Genomic DNA, 21,719 nt, shown 5'->3' on the forward strand with positions numbered 1-21,719 from the left:
AATGGCCTGTATTTTTTTTTAGGTTTTTTTCCCCTTTAAGACTGATTTGGGTGGAGTTACAGCAGCTTGCCCGGGGAGCTGGATGCATTTATAAGGAGATGTGGAAACCCACGTCACTCTGACAAAATGAGTGTCACCTCCCAGTGTTGTTGACAGAGGAGGGATGTTGCACATGGTTCAGTTTTCACTGGGAGACTGGCTCGTACTGTACACATAGATTTCCTCACAGTGGACAGGAGTAGGTCGACCGAGCCGCGGCTGAACTTGATGGACAAGAAGGCTGCATTTTCATGGTAAGACTTGCCTCCATTTAATGCGTCAAACGGGGCCATCAGGGGCAGTGTTTTATGGGATGTGAGCTGAGGAGGCAGCTTATTTAAAAGCTGCACTGGCTTGAATCCCTCGCGGCGAACTCGACGTTAAAAAGGCTCGTGAGACGCGACCGTTGGTCCAAAATTCCAGCGACTTTTGTCGTGTCTCTGAAAGGTCTTTGAACAGACCCTTTAACTCAACTGTTTGAGGACTGATTCAGCTCGTCTATCAGGATTATAGTAAGCCGTAATCAGCGGGACAGACTGTTCTCCTGACACGCTGCACACTTCACCGCCGTCCGCCGAGTGAAGTCCCATCGAGGCGGGATGGGTGAGTCCTGCACTGCTCTGCTCGTCCCCGGTCAGCCGCTAGTGGGCGCTGAAGAGAGCTAAAGTAGCTTAGTCAGTGTGTGGAGTTTGGTCCAGTTTAATAGCAATTGCAATAAACAGCGTTAATTCTGCACTGGTAATTATTTTAAATTGTTTTAGATATCTGCCATCTCTCTGCTCTATTTATATATATGTGTACCTACTGACTATCTGTCTATCGGTACATCCTTAAATCTGTAGCTGTATCTACATGTAGCCTATGGATATCCGCATACTTATCGTTATAAATGAACTCAGAACATGTATTTTAATTTTTAACGATATTATTTCAAATGCACTGAAAAATTGTTGTAGTATTGAGTATAGGAATTGTTGGCAAATGTTGAACATTTTTAATAATATTAAATTTTAGTGTTTTTGCTTAACAAGATTGGTTAAATCAGTATTCTCGCTCTCTTTTAAATTGATAAGTTTTAATTTATTTCTCCAGGCAATTGCATTTGACAGCTGCTTATGAACTTGCTAGAGGAAATGCAGTTTTGGATAGCCGTAAATAGTTCAGCGCATAAATATGAAGCTGTTTTTCTTTAACCCAGTGTTGCTTTTCTACCCTTTACATGAATTTTAGACTATAGACATAGTAATATTACAAAATTATTGATGCAAATTTTTGAATAACTGAATGATTTATTTCATTTTAAGCACTACAGAGTCAGCTTTGTGGCAAAGTGGCAAATTTGCTACGGCATCCCGGGTATCTTGCTGTCACTCCTGCTGGTTGTGACAGACTTTTTTCTTTTCTACCAGCAACACCTTTTAAAACATCTTCAATTCACAAATATGGCTCTTAATAATCTGAGCAGATTATATAACAGAGTGCATACGTATATATATTATGTAAACTGCCGTATGAAATGAGCCAATCCCAGAGACTTATGATTCACCAGTATCAGTCCCATGGTCGGGAGGACTCACGTCTGGATTCAAAGATTTATATGCAAAGGTTTCATTTTTCACATTACATAATACCATGCAAGATGCCATAGTCTTCAGTGGCAAATAACACTAAGACAAAATAAATGTTAAGGTTAAAAATTCAAAGATCAAGCAATTCTATATATGTTTTATAGCTAATAAAGTTTATATTGGCCCAGAGTTTGCCATATATTATCACGGTGGGCTGAACAGAATATAAAAATGGGAAGAAAAAATTCCCTCACACTGTTAGCACTAAGTTTATTATTATTATATGCAGCATTTAGTCATGGACCTTGAATATAAAAATATAAATGTCACAGCCGTGAAGCAAACTGTTCCGTAACATTTTGCATACGCTCAAGAGATTGAGGATCAGTGTTTTTTTGTTTTGTTTTTTCAAACGATAAGAGAATTAAACCTGGATACCACAAACCCCATTTTTTCCCCACTTGCCACAAGGTTCGGTCATACTGATTTCATTCCACCATGCTGTATGTAATGAATTCTTAATGAACTACATCTATCAGACCCGGCCTCACACATCTGACCCATTATAAACTGATGTATGTGGAGTAGACAGTATGTCTGCAACAGGTCTGGTTTGTTAGTAAACCGTACCACTGTGTGACACATGTGGATATCTTCCCTTTGATAAAACCAGCTACACTTGTCGATTTAGATCTTATGGTTGTTGGTTCATCTAGGCCATAAATACTGGTGTTGAGAACTGGTCTTTTAAATCACATACTGCTGCATTTTTCAGTATTGTGGCTCACTCATGTTGTGTTACTTGGCCAGTACAGTTTACAACAAGTTGTAATTAGGTGATGTGAAGCACGTACTTTATGCCAGCAGTGTGATTAAATCATTTGTAAAGGTCCAGGCAGTGAATGGCCTGTTGCCTGACGTGAGATGGGAACAGCCAAGGACAACACATCAAGGCTCCTGCATGAGATAAACAAACTGTTTTTTAGCCTCTGGCTTGTCCTTTCAACGGTGCCAGTACACACAATCGTCCTGCAGGGGATTTGCAGCACAGGCTCATACCTTGGCCATGTCTGCTTGTCTCCATGGCGTATCTTCAGTCTTAACCTCATGGGAGAGTTCACTTGTATTTTCAGGCTTGCTTCGCTGCGCACCAAAGTGACACAAAGGCCCATTCATGCTTGAGAGTGGCCCCATTCATGGACGCTGAGTACTTGCTGGTAGAATTCATAATTGTTCAGCGTCTTCCATCTCCGAGGCTCACTGGCGGAAATGACGCCACAGTCGGTTGTTTTAAGGATGACATAAATATTCAAATAGACGCATGGGTCGCTGTTTTGTTTGTGGTGGCTTTTTTGTTGCATTATGCATGCTCCGCATTGTTTGCTTCCCACATCGACTGAAGACCTATTGGTGACATGAAACAAAGCAGGACTTTGAAGGATAAGATTGCGGTGTGATAGTAAAATTGAGACCTTGCTTTGCCCTCTGGACAAGTAGGAGGGCCGAGTTAGTAAGGGACGACTGGTGCTTTCTGTTCCTGAGGCTAAATGCAGACATCACTGAAATCACTTCCGCCTTGACAGAGTCACGGTCGCAGGATGCTGGACAGCATCCCTGCCTGAGTCTGGAAGGGAATGAGTTCTTTGCTTGTGGGCTTTGCTGCTGACACTCAGTTTCAAACTTCTTCAGTTGTCAAACGGTTGGTTTGACCTAACCTTTGAGCTTCCACCTTGTGAGTAAAGTCAAGGAGGCAAGGCCGTTGTCACCTTTCACAGAAAAGCAGGTTGATGGTGTCGGGGGCTGATATATTATTGGCTGATAATTAAGAAAAAGCATGGCTGTGGGCCAGGGACAGCGCTTAAAACTGTGTGGGGATTCGTATTAATATTATCACTTATCTTATTAATATTATCGGCATTGGTATCGGCCACAACAAACAGGTAATTATTATTAGCAGCCTTGAAATTCCATATCGATGCATCTCCTGGAATGAGATAATGATGAATTTAACTATGGCATGACACGTCTAATTAGCTTTTTAAACTGAATATATGACAATTTTTGTGTGTACAAACTATTCTTTGATTGCTCTGCAGAGGAGAGTGTTTAAATGTGTTTTTAGAACGACTGGTTATTTCCGACACAAAAATATCTAGCAATCCGTAATCTAAATCAAACCTTCCTAAGTGTGTTTGTAGGCGTTGCGCTTTGGTGTGCCGTCTGAGTGGTGGAGTGTGTCCGTCAGCATCACAGAAATGCTGCACACTTAGCCCCTGTTGTAAGGGCGGATACTGCGGGGTTTCATGGTCACGGGGAGGAAGGAGGGTGAGGAGTCCTGCTGCCCTCCCACATCTGACCCAGAGGTTGAGCCTGCACATCAGACAAATGGCTTTAATCTGGAGCCACAAAGAGATACAGATAGCAGCTGCCAGACTGAGGCCGTTTACTGGGCTTTTGATGTGACTGCTGTTTCTTAGTGGCTCACCTAAAACAATGCAGTGCTTCAGGAATATGAAATGATTTACTGTGCCAAGCAAATATTTAAGACCGATTCAACGAGAAAAAATCTCTTGCCTACTCGCTCACAAAATACTTTTTATTTACTCACAGAGTGAGAAATGTGCTGCCATTAAGTAACAGGTAGTATCAGGTAGAATATACAGCAGGTGTGTAGTGATAGTCGTGCTGTATTCATAACAAATAATTTAATCTATACGTTTTTGCTTTGAGCCTCTAAATATTTGTTCTAGAGTATCTGTCCTGACCTTTGACATGCCTGGTAGGATGAGTGCGTGCAGCTGGGTGTGCTGGATGGGACTCTGTTCCAGATGTCCACTGTTTATAGTCCCAGTTTTTGGGCGTTTCACGCTGATGAAGGTGTGACTGGAACAAGTGAGAGGAGGGATGTAATGCAAACACCAAATGTGGAGGTTCATTTTATGTTTCTTATGTTTAAAGCCTAATTCTGACACACCTGCTATGACATGAAGTGAAAGCATATGTTTTCCTCTTATGCAGCAACAGATGTGCTGTTTAAATCCCGCACCACTTATTTTTCTGTTTCTCTCCAACAGCTCGTGGTACTTGCTAAAATGATGGGTTTGATGGAGCTGACCTGTGTTGGAGCTTTAGACCGATACCAAACAGACCTTCATGCTTTTTAAGAACGCAGTTTCTGCCACAACATGGCCGGGAGTCAGAACAACTACTGGGGACAGCATGACCTCAACAGGTACGCAAACGGCACTCTAATACAAAAAGAAACAAAAATGTGAACATTCATTGTTGTACAGTGTGAGAATACAAACACTTGTTCAACTTTCATCATACAATGTCGGGAGCATCACTCAATTCATGTTAAATACTTGGCACAAAAACATTTTTTATTATTTTGTCTTGTTTCATGTGTGAACAGAAAAATAAAAATCAACAAGTTTGTCACTTTAGAAAGAAAAGAAATCTTTAAATCTGTTGTTGTGATGCAGTTGTTTAAAGGCCATCCAATCCATCATATTCTTTAATGCTGTTCATTTAATTAAAATTAGCCAGAATCACAGATATATCTTTACAACCTGTACGACATATGACAACCTCTGTCCTGAGACTCAGTTTTAATATAAAGGTAATATGGAGAACACAATATGATATGACGATATAAGGTAAATAAATAGCAAACGAACATGACAACTATGGCTCTGATGTTTGCGAGTTGCAATGCTGTTATACAACAGAAATAACCATGTAGGAGGGGAGAGCATATGTTCCGTTAAAGCATATATGTCATGTCATGCTTGTTATTTCACATTTAATGACTTACTCATGTCAGGTTATGTGCGGGAATGATTTACACACATGCACAGTTCTCAACCACTCTTTATTTGCAGAATGTGCTTCCGTCTGAGTGCTGACATGGAACACAACCTGACAGAGCTCCAGCAACAGCGAATGGCCGAGGAATTCAATGGTGAGTCTTTTATATAGAATTTCTCACACAAACTTGGATTCATATGCCGTAACATTTGTGATGGTTTAAATCTGACATCTTCTCAGTTAATATTTCTTGTGAGTATTATAATATTAATGTGAATCTGTAAACACTGATGATATTTTATAGCCACTGACATTTTGACTCCCTACTTTTAATCTTAAAGGGATTGACAAGGGCTTCAAAAGTTTTGCAAATGCTAAACCATGAATTTTCTTAATGTTGTTATAATAAGGTTCATTTCTAGCATATATCTATATTCTTAAATTTGTCTTGGCTGCACTAGCTGGAGTTTAAACCCTGTTTGACGAATAAAACAGTGTGTAGACAGGGTTTAGTGGAGTTTACCATCACTGCACTGAGCTGTGTAGCAGAGGAGAGAGCGGGGTGAAGGGGGGGGCTATTGCTCCCTGGTCACCAGCTGTTCCTGTAGTCTGGGGCACGTCGGATGTTTCCACAGAGAAGGACATGGGAAGCTCCGCTGAGATTATGGCCTGCCCCGCAGATAGTGATGATTCCTGTGTTAATCAGGGTGTTGTGGCTGATGTTTGACGAAAAAGGTGATAGGTTAAGAGGTTGTTTTCAACATGTTTTTGCTCCCATTTCCTGTACGATACCTTCAGGAAAACAGGAGGTTTTTTTCTAAGCAGAGTGGGCAGCCCACTCCCCCTGGTATTTTTTCCCTCCTACACCATCACTACACTCGAGTTAAGAGGTTTTTTTTTCTCACTGCAAGTTGTTTTCCATGTTTCTTCCTCTGAGAATTGTTTCTCCACTGAAGGAAACAACAGTGATAGCAAAACCTTGTCTAGCAAAGCAGCGGTATCTTGGTGCACAGTGCAATTCGGGATTTCATGAAAACAGTTGTTTAATACCTGACTGTTTGTGCCTTTCCCAGGCAGCATCTCCATCTCCCAGCCTCCTTTCTACTCTGATACCTACCGCCAAACTTCTGATAGCACGCTGCAGCCCCATGAGGGAGACCAGGTGGTCCCTTCTTCCCAGAGACGGACAATGTCTGGAGGCTGCCAGAGAGAAGCCAAACCTCTGCCGCCACTACCTGACCCTGAGGAGCTCATGTCAGATGAGGCAGCTGACAGTGAGGTGGAGTTTTTTACGAGTGACCGGCGGCGGCTTCTGCCCAAAAGCTGCCCGAAGGCCATGTACAGGGGCACGAACAGAGACTGTGGCCAGGTAAATTACGCCTACCAGGAGAGCTCGTTGCGGGCTGGTGGTGGTGCTGGGGTTGGCTCCATGGCTTTTTCTTGGCCAAACAGAGAGGACAGACCAACAGGTAGAGGAAGTGGGTTTGGAGCCAACATCTGGGCACTAGCTCTCCAGAGAGAAGACCACCAGCCTGTGGTGTCAGATACTTTGTGTAGCAAAGATCAACACCAATCTTCCAGACACCGGTTTTCCTGTCCAGGCCCTGCTTTCCAGCCTCAGTACAGCAGCACTGCAGCCTGCCCCGCTGACAAGCCACAACTCCCTCCTCGTGTCCCTATCCCGCCAAAACCTGCTGCTCTCTCAAGGGCTCTGAGCACAAACGAGGAAGACAAGCCTCCCAAAATTCCTCCAAGAGTCCCCTTAGTCCCACCTTGCCCACCACGTACCCCGAGCCCCAAAAGCCTTCCAATTTATATCAATGGCGTGATGCCTGCCACACAGAGTTTTGCTGCTAACCCCAAATATGTGAGTAAGGCATTACAGAGGCAGCAGAGTGAAAGGGCGCCACCTGCAGGTCAGTTTTCTCCCTGCATTGTTCCTATTTTGAAGGATGGCAGACAGGCCAGCACTACGCACTACATCCTCCTGCCGCCGGGTCGACCGGCGTACTCAGAAAGGCGAGAAAGACTCCTGAGTGAACCAGCCAGGACGGGAAACAGCAGCATGTGGCAGAACAGATAGAAACTCTCACTTATGTCACTGTCTGAAACTTAATGAGGACAAAACTGTGACTGACATCATAAATAACCACGTTGTACAGTGTGGAAACATCTACATGCTACATTCACACGTCTTCTATGACTGGTGCGTTCCAAGATCCCTTACGTCACACAACACTGTGAGGTTTTTGTCTGTATTTAACTGAACATTTTACCGGTCAGTATTTTAGCGACGTCTCCTCGACATCAACCTAGAAAACATCATTCCTGTTTCACTAATAATGGAGAAATATTTACTTCCTGTAAGTATTTTCAGTTTTGGTTTACTGACATATTACAGTTTTCTCACAGGGAACGTGTCCCTTCACTCATTATTTTTGAAGTCTGACAGCCATGTGCTCACATCATTAAAACAGCCTCAGCTAATACTACATTTCTTACAAGAGAGCAAATAATTACTGTATGTACAAGCTGGGCTTGTACCAAACTCTTCATCCTATGTGTGTTAGTTTTTATGACAATGCTGCTTGAAATCTAAAGTATCATGTAATAGATTTAATGTTTTCCAGAATCATTCTCACATTAAGATTTCTCATTTATTTAACAGTGAGCCGTGTGGCTCATATTAGAACGACACAACACAACCGAAACATGTTTGAACGACAGTGATATCAAACACCTCACCTGATAAAATCCTTCACTCACTGCCTTTTGCCGGCTCTTTGTGCACTATGTTCTTACCCAGCTTTCACTCTCAAAAATCTGATGTTATTATTTCAAAGTTCCACCAAGCTTCTGCAGAATGCTCAACGGTCTCGTTTCAGGCTTCCACTCTCGCAGCATATTCTATGCTTTTGTGCACAAAGTTGAATTTGTTGAAAGAAACTATAGACAGACCACCACCACCCCCACCACCACCAGACTTCAGAACACATGACTGAAACCTGCTGTCACCCTTAAATTGACTGACAGGTCTTTTAATACATATGAAGAGCAAGTCTTTAATGTTTTCTGATGCTGTTAAAGGTTTTACATCAATAGTGTTTTTATATACAGGAGCAAAAGAGGCCCTTATTTTCAATTATGGTCAGCTGTCAAACTTTTAATCATGATGATTGATTATTTTATCTGTGCGTATTTGGCTCAAATAATGTACATATGGTCAAAAAGTACAGATTGGGCCTTTAATGCCTCTTTTTTTCTGTGTGTTGGCATGGACATCATGTTACGTTTACACTGTTGAGGTGCGGACCCCCGTTTACAACCTTTGGTACATCAACAGGTTGGAAGTTCTCATGAAGGTTCTGTTGGTTCAAGCAAAAGGCTGTTTGTACGTTCAAAATGTTGTTTGTGTCACAAGTAAATCATTGTAAAATTGTGTTTTTAATCTATTTATAGTAATAAAAATAACTTATTCCTTCAACAATATGCTCAATGTCCTTTTTCCACACCACTTTTTTTGGCACTGGATCCTCATGAGAGTACAGCCTTGATTTAAAAATAGAGGAAACATATCACCTCTTTATTTTGCTCATGTTATTGCCCCATAAATCTTTAAAGAAAACCGTAAGCAGAGAAGGAAAGAAGCAGAGACTGCTGAGGTGCAAATGTTCCAGGAAATTTCACATACAAAAAAAGATCTAAGTGTGTGTCCTGCTCTTATGAGATAAAACAGACAGTGACACAGACAAAATGAAATGGGTACCAATCAGCTTTAATCATTATCATTAATAATGTAATTATTGGCCAACTGACAAGGCTGATGATTTTTTTTAATGTTTTTTTAGCCAATTTTACTAGTTCATATGTTGATAAACACATTTCTGGAAAATGTATGACAACCTGCAGCTGGTAAATACATGTTAAAGCAACAGTAGTTTATAAGTAAACACCATCTCTACTTGAAAAATCAATATTTCTCACTATAATCAAGCATTTTGGGGGCTACAAAGAATGGTTTTCTGCACTCCCTCTGAAAGCTCTGGAAAACAGAGAAAAAACACAAACTGAAGTTCTGAGACAAATTTTAATGGAGCATCAAGAGCATGAATGTATGAGCTGCAACATGACTGATGTAGAGAAAATAAAGGCCGGACAGTTTCCTTCATCAAGCGTGCGATGGTGATGACAGTGGGACGGTGCCTTTGGTGGGAGAGTCTTCAACCTCCATTCCTTGTCCATGCTACAGTATCTCCTCACACTTCATATTCACAGTTCATTTGCCGTCAAACCAAATGGCGTTTGAGTATCATGATGATTCAGCAGGCTAAACGTACAGACCATACAAGTGTCGTATCGTACCAAATCATGCTCTCATCTTCTGTCTCCCTTTTCTCTGACCTCCACATTTATTAACAGTCTCCATTATAACAATCTAATGAAGCTGAAATGTCACAAACGTAATCTTGGAAAAAAAAACTAACATTGTTTAAGTATCTAACTTTCACATGTGTAGGAATTTCCAAACTCCGCTGATTAAATCCAAGTCTGTTTTCATTCATTTGTAATCTGTTATGTGTTAAACATCGAATCAAAATGACATGGCACAAAAAACAGTTAATTCTACTGTGAAATTATTCCTTGTGCTTGCAAAATAAGTTAAAAAATAAACACATAAAACCTTTACTAACCCCTCCTTTCATCACCCCACCCCACCGTTCCCTCACCCCTGCAGTTCCTTATGGGCCTCATTGAACTTTGACCTGTGTTCTTCTACAGGCACGGCCCCAGCCGTCTTCATCTCCTCGGGCTGAGGTCCTTTGTGCAGCCTCGGGGCTGTCAGAGATGGGATTTTGACGGTCACTTTACCGCCAGGCCCGGTTGAGCAGTTTGACTTCTGCCAGGCGTTTGCTGATCATGGTGGCAAAGAAAAGGGCGAAGAGAACACTACTGATCAGCATGTAGTCGTAGTCGTCCTTTAGCACGTCAAACTGCTTTGAGGGATACACCCGCGTCTGGTAGATGTCGAGACCATATGCCACCACCTGCAAGGAAAAAAGTCATATTTACATTTGCCTGAAGGGGAGAAAACAATGTGCTATCAACACCTGTTTTGGATCGAGTGAACTTTTTATGGCTCTCCTAGAGCTTTTCAGACCATTATTCAATATTGTGTCTAAATAAATCTCTCCTGCGGGTGGTCTAAACTAGTAAAAAATAATAAATAACAATTGCTACAACAAGAAATTCCTGCCTTCCTCACATAATGTTTGTCAGTATCGTGACTCACCAGGCATGTGGACTCCAGTCCAGAGGGGGCAGTGTAAATTCCTCGCACTCTTGAAACAGTCTGATTGTAGTTGATGAACCACTCTGTACGGATCAGCAACTCTGGTGCGTACGGTATCAGGTTCTCTTCACTGGAGACCAAGTGAACAGGTTAGACAGAAAGACAGGGAGAAAACAACAACAACATAAGTCGTTGAAATGTTTTAAAGCAAACCTGAGGGACTCACCGGCTTTGCTCAGTTACTATTTCCGGCCTCCGAGGATCAAGAAACATCTTGGGTAATGACAAAATCCCTCCAGATGGCAAGCCAACTGTCACAAAGAAACCCCAAAAAGAAATATTTAAAAAAGGCAATGGGCAGAAAAGATGGGTAACTCTCAAATACGTAAGGGAAAAATTAACTGACTGGACCTGACTGAAACTTACTGAGCAGATGGCGGCTGGTGATGCCCTTCTCAGTCAGCGTGGCCTCCAGGGTAGAAATGGAGGAGGGGAAAATGTAAGACTGCTGAAGCACCTGTGGAGCATGTGGACGATCCAGTGAGCTGAACACAGTACTGTTGTAGAGCTCCATCCCCTCGTACAGCTCAATTACAGAGAACTCGTTCCTGCGAGACTTTGTGCTCCAGTATTCATACTGCGGGGTCAAACAGAGGCAGGGGACACATTCAGTAGTGATATCACATGACCACATCACCAGCCTTCCCCTTCCCCATTTGTCTCTTAATTTGATCAATGACTGATTACAATGTGGGTGCTTGGTCATTTTTATACAGCTGCAGTGACCTCACTACGTATGCTTACTGTAAGCGAGCAAAGAGCAACAAAACACTATGAAATCATTTTTATTTCTGTCCATAAGACTGACTTTTGCATTCAATTATACACACCACCACCCAGTTTTCAGAGTGCACAACATGCACCGGTCCTTTGGCCTTTCTCTGTACGGCCTCGTGGATGATGCGACCAGTAACGCCATCAATCAGGAGGATCCCGACGAAGCTTCGCTCCTGATGCATGTCTGTGCTCTCTGTCACCACAGCCAGCAGATTGGGGTTCAGGTACTGTAAGAAATGACAAAAAACACAATACAGCGTCTCAATCAAGGTTGAAAGATACGAAAGATATGCTCTGTTCATGGGCACAAATTTGTAGTCAAATGCATATTTCCCTACCTTTCACTAACAACGTAAAGAAAGAATTTTCATACTCTGGGTCATCTGCTAAGGACTATTTTCTGATTGACAAATAAGTCAAATATTTAACATTTGGGGTATAGTGGATAATGGTGGTAATGAACATTGCAGTCTCCACAATGCCTCGACAAGGCTTTGGACTTTCCACAAAAAAATATTAGCAGAAACTACAGGAAGGAGTGTAAGAGTCCCAGCAGAAAAAAACATGGTTTATTCCTTTTCAGAGTCAGTGCTGGAGAGAGCTATGATTCACCAGGGAAACAATAACATGAGGTACAGAGTTTCTTGGAAAGATGAGTTTTCAGTCTACATCAGTGACTCGTCAATTTCTGACTGACGTGGGAAACAGAGAAGCCGAGACAACTCTGACCAAATCCAGCATCATTAAGAGCAATGATATCACTGTCAAACTTTCACACCCCTCCACAGTGTTAGTCAGACGCCATCATACCTTATAGAGGACACTCCGGTCTCCCATTACTCTGCCCTGGGAGTGCACATGCTCATTGGGCCTTTTCCCTTTGACCGAGACGATCCTCTGTACCTCGGTCGGGATGACGACCTCCCAGATCAGCTCGGTCGACAAGTCCTGAGCACACAAAAACATCCAGATTTATTCTTTCTGTTGTCTGTGCTTTAAGTATCATTTCAAGGGAGATAGACCTCTAGCTAGAATGCCCATTGTCAGAATATTTGAAACATTATTGTGCTTGTCCATTAACTTTCAACACTAAAAGCTAAGTACTCAAATGGAGAGAAACTAAATCAAAACACACTCTAAAAATGGCTCCTGGTCTCGGAAGCCTTTGTTATGTAACATACTGCATATCTGAGCATTCCTGATCACTCTTTTGTGACTGAAATATAGAACACAAATACAAAAAATAGAAAAGAAAAATATGGTATCTATTGTTGTCATCTATGGCAACCAAAAGCCAAAGACCAGTGGTGGTTCGGCTTCCTAAAACTTGTGTAAATCTCTTTAGTTCACTTGCCGTTTGTAGCCTGTAGCCAGAAAGTTTTCCCTGGCTGGAGTCAACAAGATAAAAGAATATGGACGAGGCCATCTCCTGGAGCTGCTGTAGCACATTCTTGGTAGAGGGAAAGGCAGACACCTGTGGAAAAATACGATACAGTTTTTCCAAGAAGAGAAGAAATCCACTACAATTAACTTCTACATGTTTGTACTGCGTGGTACTGATGCAGTACATGTGGACATAGAGACTCAATCAAAGAACTAAATGAAGAAAAGACTTGAGCAGGAGAGCGTTGGTCTGGTGGGTGTAAATACAGAGAGAAAAATGACTTTGAGACATTCTCTCTATTAGCTGATGCAAAATGTTGATCTGTTTGCATGAGGAGGTTTACAGTCTGCCACTGACCTTGTACTGGTCGTCAACGAGAAGTAAGACCTTAGCATAATCCTGGTCCATGAGAGGCAGCATGAGTGACTGCAGTATTGGCTGAGGCAGAGCAGGTGGAGCGATGTGACTCTTCTTTCCAAAGATGGGGTTAAATACATGGAGTGCGGCCAGGCCTGTGTCCTAAAAATGGAACAAAAAAAAATAACAAATGGCAAAAATAAATAAATACACACTGCCTCTTCAGTAACAAAGGTTAGACCAATGTTTTAATTTCAAGTGCTGCTGCAGGAAAGGAAGTCTTCAGCTTTTGCCATGCTTATGCTGGAAAAGCTTTCCTCCCTCGCTGCCTCCAATCTATGTGAGGTACAAATTGATCTGCTGATTTCACAGTAATTTGCTTTATTTATGTTTGTCTGACCCACAAGATAATGAAACCGACTCCCACTCAGAAGCTTTTTAACCACACAGCTCAGAGCCGTGGTGATTAGATACCTTGTCTTTGATGAGTAGTGTGCACTGTGGCGGATGAGGGAAGTGGGCAGTGGTCCGTTGCACCATGAGTTTGAAGGCTGCATTAGGTGGCACGTTGTCCAGGTAGTGTCTCCATAAAATACTGCCGGTCTTGCTGTCAATCCCAAAGAGCTTTACAGAAAAAAAAGCAAAGGATGAATTATACAGAAAAAATGAGAGTTTTCAGAGACTCCTGCTTGAGTTTATTTATTAGTGTTCCATTTCACTTTAGGCCTGCCCAACCGCAGACAAAACAAACGAACCTGACCACAAGTGTGCAGCACAGCTCATCTCTGCCAAAACACGACTAAAACAGTAGCTAAATGAGAGGGCAGAGCTCTGGTCTCGTACCTTCCCAGATGCAGTGACCATGACCATCATCTTCTGCAAGTTGAACTCGTCTCTGGAGAGGTTCTCGATGGTCACATCGTTCTTTATTTGACTGCGAGGCTTCCGTGCATCGTAGAACAGCTTCCAAAGGTGGGCGATCCAGGCCTGTAGCAAGATGAGCTGAGAGGAGAGCCTCTTCAGCACCATGGACATCAGGCCATCTAGAAACATTACAGTGAGCACACAGAAGCTGCATTACGACTTTTTCGGGATTTAATTCACATTTATGGACGTAATTTGAGAATCACAGCTTATTAGATGTTTCTTGTGGTGCACACTGTGGTATTGTCAATGCAGGCAAAGCACAAGTGTACCTTGGGAATGGGTGTAAACTCTAGAATATTGTAAATGAATATTAGTTTAGCAGCTTATCTCTCATGTCATCAATGAAACAATGCAAGAAACCAAACCAGAACAAATCCGGTTTATATGACTAAATCTAAAGGTGAAATCAAACAACGCAGGGTGACTAGAAAGTTTCTTAAGACCCATTAATTAATAAAAAAATAAGTTTTACTGAAGAAGAGAAGAGTATTACCTTGAATGGCTGAATCCAAACGCAGCAATAAAAGCAGGACAAAAACAAAGGAAAGTGAAGCTAATAGCGAATAGTGAATCAGTTCAGCCATCAGGCCTGCTGCAACCTCGAAAATAAAAAAAACTAAAACACTGATGATTACATGCAGGCGCTAAGCAGTTGGAAGCAGGATAAAAATGGAATGGATTAGGAACTGGACAGCTGCCTCAAGTTTTAAGGCATATAAGATTTGTAAAATTGTAGAATGGCTGAGAATAAAAGACACAATACTGAATGTTAATCCACACCAGAGATTAGTGTTTAAAGTGGGAAACTTCTGAGGAAAAAAAACACAGAGGGACTTTGGGTTGACATTTACCAGCCTTTTTGCCAAACTCTCCCTCCAGTTCAGCCTGCGTTCCTGTGAGAGGCAGATCCACCATTTCCATTGTCACCACATCTGACAGGGCCTCCTCTCTTGTCCACATTACACGCCCTGGAAAACAAGACTCATAATTGTTCTGCAATCATTCATTCCACTTTCCACACCCTGTGACAGTATGCAGTTTGTGTTGACGTTTTCCATGAATTAAAACGCCAAGCTTTTTTTTTTTTTTCTCTCTCCCCTCATGCTTGTGGAAAGGACAAGATTATGTGAACATTATGAAAACTGAGAGCCTGTTTGTGTTCCACATAGTGGTCAGATGTTGGCAGCATTTGTGATGATTAAGAGGTGGAATACCCAAATGTTATCCTGAGGCAAATCATGCCTCACCAGTCTCCCTGCACTTTGGAAAGATGTATTTGATCCCAACAGTAAACACAGTGACACATAAATCAAGCTATTTCACCAGTTGGATTTTGGCTGCTGGCTATAAATCCCATGTGACTGCCTACACCCCACCACCTGCAGACATCTGTAAAAGGATGGCATGGCCTCCATTTTCACACATGATGAAAAGAAAACGTCAAGACATGTGTGTTCTTGTGGGATCTGGTCAAATAAAAAATGTCCACTCATTTTGTCTGTTATTTTATGACTATGAGCAGTACTTTAAAATGCTGACTTTGGCGCCCCTCAGTGGTAGAATCAAAAAAGACCCAGTGGCAGATGGGAAACGCATGTCAATACAACATTAACCAGCGCAGACAGACAGAGAACTCTTTCCAACTCTGGCAAAGCCTCCTGTTTTTGCCATCTGTACCTGGCTGTTGTAGGAAAGTGAGTGTGTGGTCCTCTGTCTGCACCATGACCCTGTAGCCGACGGCGTCGTCTTTCTTGAGGAATGCCTGTACATACAGCTGGAAGAAAGAATAAAACGTTAACATCTAAATGCCTGATGAGCTCAAGCCTCTCCCAAACTAGACTGATCTGCTCTGAGAGTAATCATATTATCGACTTGACCAGCCAGATATCAGCCGAAGAAATTTAGACAAACCTTCTCTGGTTTCCCACCATTAGGATCCAAAGTGAAAATCAGAGTTGTGTCTAGAAGTCTGCGCCCAGTTTCTGCATTAAAGAGGTTAAGACTGCAGGCCTGTGGGGAAGCAAAAACATCATCATAACTTTCACAGTGACTAAAAATAAACCTGAAAAATATCTCCAACTTTGTTTCCAAGCAGTCACATAAAAAGCCTAACAACGACAATTTTAATCTGTCAAAATCAACATGTGAATCACACATCAAGCACACAAAGAGACAACAAAGACTATAAGACCTGCTGACATATACCATAGTTAGCACAAAGGCAAACCACATACTAATATAGATCTGAGTGTATGATTTTAAATAAACTCACAGTTTTATTCTTGGGTGACATGACAGCAACGACAGTCTTTTCTCCAGTGGTAGCAAATGAAACCAGCATGGCCTATGAATTGAGAAAAATTCATCATCAACACTCTAGCCCCAACATTTTTGGATGCCAAACATTACAAGCAACAAGTAGTCTGGGTTTTAATTGCCTGAGTCTGGATCGTGCATGAGAGAGATATGCAAGGTAGAGAAGCAGTTACGTACAGGCTTGAAATCCCTCAGTGTAACTATCTGCCCATTGTTGAGCTGGAGAAGCAGGAAGTGTTCAGGCCCGAGCTGAAGGAAGAACTCGGACAGCGGCTGTCGTGCTGGGTTGGGCTGGGTGGACACCAACACTGGTTGGAAGCCGGGGGTGACTTCAAGTCCCAGTGACTAAAAGAAGACAAATGGCAGCACACTGTGAAAAACGGTGACAAGTTCACACAGAGAAACAGAGGTATGAAGAGAGACCGTTCCACTGTGCAGATCGTGAAATGCAGAGTAACAAGAGAGAAAGAGAGACCTACCCAAACCAGAGCATAGGATACACAGGGCAATTTGACAACAGGAAAAGGTTTAATTTGGTGTATACCTGCAAGGGGAGCTGGGTCATCTGTGAGTCCACGTGCAAATCAAGCATGTACAGGGACGCAGCTGCAGGGTCTACGCACGTCAGCATCCCCTTGCCGATCACTGCACAGCTGGCCTGTATGTTGGACAGCCATGGAGCTTCGACAGAGATCTGAAGACAGCACATCCAAACAAGAGTGGGATTTAATTCATGTTAAACATTAGTTTGGTTTACTTGATGTATTTTACTTTATTCTGCAACTATAAATCGAGATTACCTGCTTGATTATCTCTCCGTCCTCCGTACTGTAAGCAACAATAGCAATGTGGGAATGGGGAACGACTCCCAGCGCATACACTTCACCATTTCCACCAGAATACACAGCCTGGTAATCCACGATTTCACTGTCGAGATGAACGAGACAGATAGTTGAACATTTTTTATACTGCCAGCTTTGTTCTTAAGCACACAAATGATTTTTGCCTTTATATACCAGACATCTGTTTCTATGCGCTGCATCCTGTTCATGCTTGAATTCATAATTGTGATAAAGACGTCCATTTGTTCACGTTCGACCTGATTTTTGCAAATCTTGGAGTTACTACTTGAATGAGTGCATTAAATAATTCTCAAATTATTTCTATTAATTTTCATCCAACATCATTTTTGATTCAATACCTTCATGATATTATTTCAAATGAATTGTTATAATTTTCCCCAAACACAGTATTACGCCAAACACTACCAGCATCTTATGATGTAGACTGTATTCCTACAAAAGCTTTCAAGCATACTTATTGTTATTTCATGTTTCTGTTTGAGCGTCACTGTGCAGAACAATGTATGTGTAGAGTTTGACACCAGAAGGCTGTTTTCACATTCATCGGCTGAAGGAGTATGAAAAAGTTTGTCTGCACTCACCTTAAATCTGAGTTTAAGATGTGTACCTACAAGTGTGATTTATGATATCTTAAATAGCTCGGAGCTGGTAATAGTTCAGTAGGAAACTTAGGCAAATGTGATGTGGAAACCTGAAACCTTTTCCAGAAATGAACAATATTTGCATGCAGAATTTTTCAATGAGGGAGATGGAGTAGATGTAATTTTGAGATGCTTTATCTATGTAACTGCATTTGTTGGTGGAAAAACCACGAGACAAATTACTATTCAAAGCAGAGTATTTTTATATTATATATTTTCAAACAGATCTGGAGATTTCAGGGGAGACATTTTGTTAATGGAGACAGGCTTAAAATAAAAGGACTGTGTATAGACAAAAAATGTGCTTCAATGCTCACCCACTAACAACAAAACATGGCTACTTGCCTTTCTGGTAGATTCTCTATCCATTTTTGATGACCATTGGAAAGGTAATGGAGAGAGATGACAGTTTTCTTCAAAACAGCCACGTGTTTCACGTTGTCTTGCTGTCCAATTAAACATGCTGACTGGAAACTTAAACATAAAACAAAAGCAGTTAACATCTGATCAAATTAAAGACAAGTGTAAAGACAAGTACTGCCGGTCAAAGAAGCAATCACCTGCCAGAGTCGAGCACAATCTCCCAGTTCAAACCACCAACATTTACCTCCCAGGAGCGCAGCAGGCGGCCATTACCAACCACCAACACAGCATCTAGGAGGCAAGAACAGTTCAATGAGTTATCTGCTTTCAGTAATGGAAATAAAATCTCTGTATTGTAAATTGCAATGACAAAATCACCCTGTCCATGTTGCAGAAGAGCATCAATGTTTCCCTCTGGCCCAGTTTTATCCACATGTCGCCAGACTGTAACAAGACATTGAATAAATACTAATATCACAATAGAGTACATCTCCTGAGAGGAAGATTGTCTTTCTGAACCTATAGAGCTATTACAACAGACAAATACAATACTCACAGAGGTCTCCCGTCCTAGTATTGAGTGCAGCAAAAACATTATTCTCTGTTGCCAGAAGCACCTTTTTGGATGACTGCAAGTGTGTGTCAAAATGGGAAAAGCGAACCTTGCCAACATATTGCTGTCTCCTGTGAATCACAAGCCAGAGAACAAGCTGTCAGAAGGTCGACAAGGTACTTTACACTTACGGCTAAACCAATGCTTGTATCACTCCAGGAATAATCACAAACACCAGTGTTATGACACACAGTTCAAATTAAAAAAATAATAATATATACATATATATACACGGGTATACTGATTATTTTCAAATTGTTTACAATACTGTCCAAATGCTTAGAGGCAATTTCAATCACATTTGCTGTAACTTAGTGAACTTACTGGAGCATTGGTTTCATAATGGCATATTAAAAATTGCGAACAAGCCAAGAACACCTACAGTAAGCAACAAAGTAAAATTTCTTGTATTCATTGTGTCAGAATTTTTGGCCTGTTCTTTCAAACAAAGTCCACCTCAAACACACCGGGTCGCAGCTAGTGGCTATGACAGGTGTTAGCATTAGCAGCTCTACATTAAAACATTGCTCTAAATAGCACAAATATTTCATCAGTCTCTACAGTCCTCTTACCAGTCAAATTTTCCTACTTGATCTTCAAACACAGCCCTGACAGTGCTGTACAACATGACAAAATTCACACACAACAAAATTAGCTTTGCCATTGCAGCAGCTGCTTTGGCTTGCTCTTCAGGAGGAGGAAGTCGGAAGTTGACGGCCTTCCTTTTTGTCTTGTAACTGAGAGGTGCTGCCACCTATGGGTTAAAAAGACATACAGCTTTAATAAACGTAATTCAGTGATGTGATAATGATTCAGTAATAACAACAACAACAACAACAACAACAACAATAATAATAATAATAATAATAATAGTAATGTTTACTGTAGCAAATCATTTGATTTTTTTATCCAGACGAAAATTTAAAATTTGAATTTTACTCGTGATGATTTGTGCTCATTATTAATAACAAAATTACTTGCACAAACACGTGTGCACAAAAGGTTAAAAGGTGTTTTTTTTTTAAGATTTCACTTTAAAAAAGACATTAAATTTGAACATAAAAAATTATGTGCTTAGTCAAACGAACACTGCACTTTTTTCCTCGTCTAAATATTGTTTGTTGAAGCTGTCGGAAGTCAAGGAGATGAAGGAGATCATACTTGAATAAAGCCCAACGGCCATGATAGACACAATGCTGTTTACATTAAGGGTACAAGGAATGTAAGTATTCTTGATTCTTATACAGCCTGTATTATATTGTGCCAGTATTAGTCCATGAGGCAATTTAGTAAGCGCTATAATTCCTCAGATTTGAGAGAAATGTGCTCAGTTAGTTGAACACACATACACTATTAATTTACAAGAATGTTAAATTAGTCATGATTCTACATATTTGTTTCTTTAATCTAACAATAAAATAAAAAATCAAGGCTTAACTGTCTAGTTCAGTGGGAACAATTGCAATCCAAAGTTGTAAATATACTAGATGTGACCTGTATGATGTATTGCTGTATGCTCTTTGGATGCAAACAGAGTTAAAGTTTGGATGAAATGATGTTGCCTGACTGTTGTGAGATTGTGAGCGCCCCCTGCGATTTACTTTCACAGTTGATTCTTACAGCAGCTAGTTTTTTTTCTGTGGGATTTCAAGATGGCGTCGAGCGGAGGAGATGGGGAACACGAATGGACAGCGGCAGTGCGACCGCTTTTATCAGCCTCGTACACCGCTTTTGAAACGAAAGAGCTACCTCAGCTTATTGGGTCTATAATCAACAGGTAACAGGTTACATGTCAATAAAATCCGTGGCTCTATTTGCTCAAATACTGGCCGTGTCCACCCATGAGTGAGCTAACTGGCTAACTTGCTAACCTTAGCTTGGGTAGTTAAGTTCGATGGGAAACGTTACCCGCTTAGCTAACGTTAGCGGCTAGCAAGCTACTTGAGCTTAACTTCCACTGGCACCGAGTCAGTTGCTGACGTTAGCTAACGTTAGCATATTGGCTAACTAACTTAAAATGCGTTTTAGCTTGCCCTGCCATGTAACTCACAAACTGAAACAAGGAGCCACGTATGACTGGTCACCATCGATCTTTAATATAACAGCGTTGTTGTTCAAATATTAATCGACGTCGCAGTGGAACGTTTACAAATTTTGCTTCATCATTAGCGAGCTAACACAAACATTAGCCAGCAAGCTAACTAATGGGCCTTCCAAACGGACTTAACGTTGAAATGGCCCAGCCACAGTAAATTTGACTACGTCAGCTAACTTTAGTTGGCTAAAATCAATTCTGCTTGTATGCTTAACTTGTGATATTCAGTCAACTCTGGGTATGTCATACAGTTTATGATGATTGGTAAGGTAGGTAGCCAGCCGGTTTAACGTTATCTGCTGTCGTATATATGTGGTTAGGCTAAAAGTAGGCGGGGACCATGTAACGTTACTCTTCTAATTTTTGATGAGGTGATGATACGTCGCTGTTAATGTAACGGTATTGTTAATAAGACGATAACTTGGTGGTATTGATGCGTCGTAATTTAAAGGTAATGCTTGAGGTTGTGTAGAAAATCCGACATGCTGCTGCTAAACCTAAAGGAAGCTGGTGCAGTGCCTGTCACGGAGGGGGAACTTGAGTGTTAGGCGTATTTATTTTCAGGGACTTTTTCGTGACTTTTCTCGGAAAACTATGTAGTAAATGCTCATTTGGC

The 21,719-nt window shown here is 41.4% G+C and overlaps 2 protein-coding genes and 1 long non-coding RNA gene across 8 annotated transcripts in view; 2 read left to right on the forward strand and 1 right to left on the reverse strand.

Moving 5' to 3' along the window:
• The first annotated feature begins 199 nt into the window (after positions 1–199).
• On the forward strand, positions 200–5,588 carry LOC121613415. The gene is made up of 3 exons (XR_006007184.1): positions 200–293; positions 4,682–4,839; positions 5,492–5,588. It is a non-coding gene; the product is annotated as an uncharacterized LOC121613415 (long non-coding RNA).
• Positions 5,589–9,215: 3,627 nt separating this feature from the next.
• emc1 (ER membrane protein complex subunit 1) lies at positions 9,216–19,699 on the reverse strand. The gene is made up of 22 exons (XM_041945373.1): positions 19,581–19,699; positions 18,952–19,079; positions 18,774–18,839; positions 18,593–18,686; positions 18,378–18,506; positions 17,329–17,455; positions 17,073–17,222; positions 16,706–16,873; positions 16,485–16,556; positions 16,124–16,222; positions 15,890–15,986; positions 15,064–15,180; positions 14,129–14,328; positions 13,760–13,909; positions 13,286–13,447; positions 12,899–13,018; positions 12,355–12,492; positions 11,598–11,771; positions 11,134–11,344; positions 10,934–11,018; positions 10,708–10,837; positions 9,216–10,462 (listed from the first exon to the last, which is right to left on the reverse strand). The coding sequence occupies exons 1-22, from the start codon at positions 19,670–19,672 to the stop codon at positions 10,283–10,285; spliced, it is 2,889 nt and encodes a 962-aa protein (XP_041801307.1). The 5' UTR covers positions 19,673–19,699; the 3' UTR covers positions 9,216–10,282.
• Positions 19,700–20,660: 961 nt separating this feature from the next.
• The window catches only part of ubr4 (ubiquitin protein ligase E3 component n-recognin 4), a 57,083-nt gene continuing 56,024 nt past the window's right edge, over positions 20,661–21,719 (forward strand). For all 6 annotated transcript variants that reach the window (XM_041946705.1, XM_041946706.1, XM_041946707.1 and 3 more), the window contains exon 1: positions 20,661–20,785. In XM_041946705.1, coding sequence (XP_041802639.1) covers positions 20,661–20,785 — 125 coding nt within the window. The remainder of the gene's footprint in view (positions 20,786–21,719) is intronic.

The sequence above is a fragment of the Chelmon rostratus genome, chromosome 10 (assembly GCF_017976325.1).
Source record: "Chelmon rostratus isolate fCheRos1 chromosome 10, fCheRos1.pri, whole genome shotgun sequence".
Taxonomy (NCBI): domain Eukaryota; kingdom Metazoa; phylum Chordata; class Actinopteri; order Chaetodontiformes; family Chaetodontidae; genus Chelmon; species Chelmon rostratus.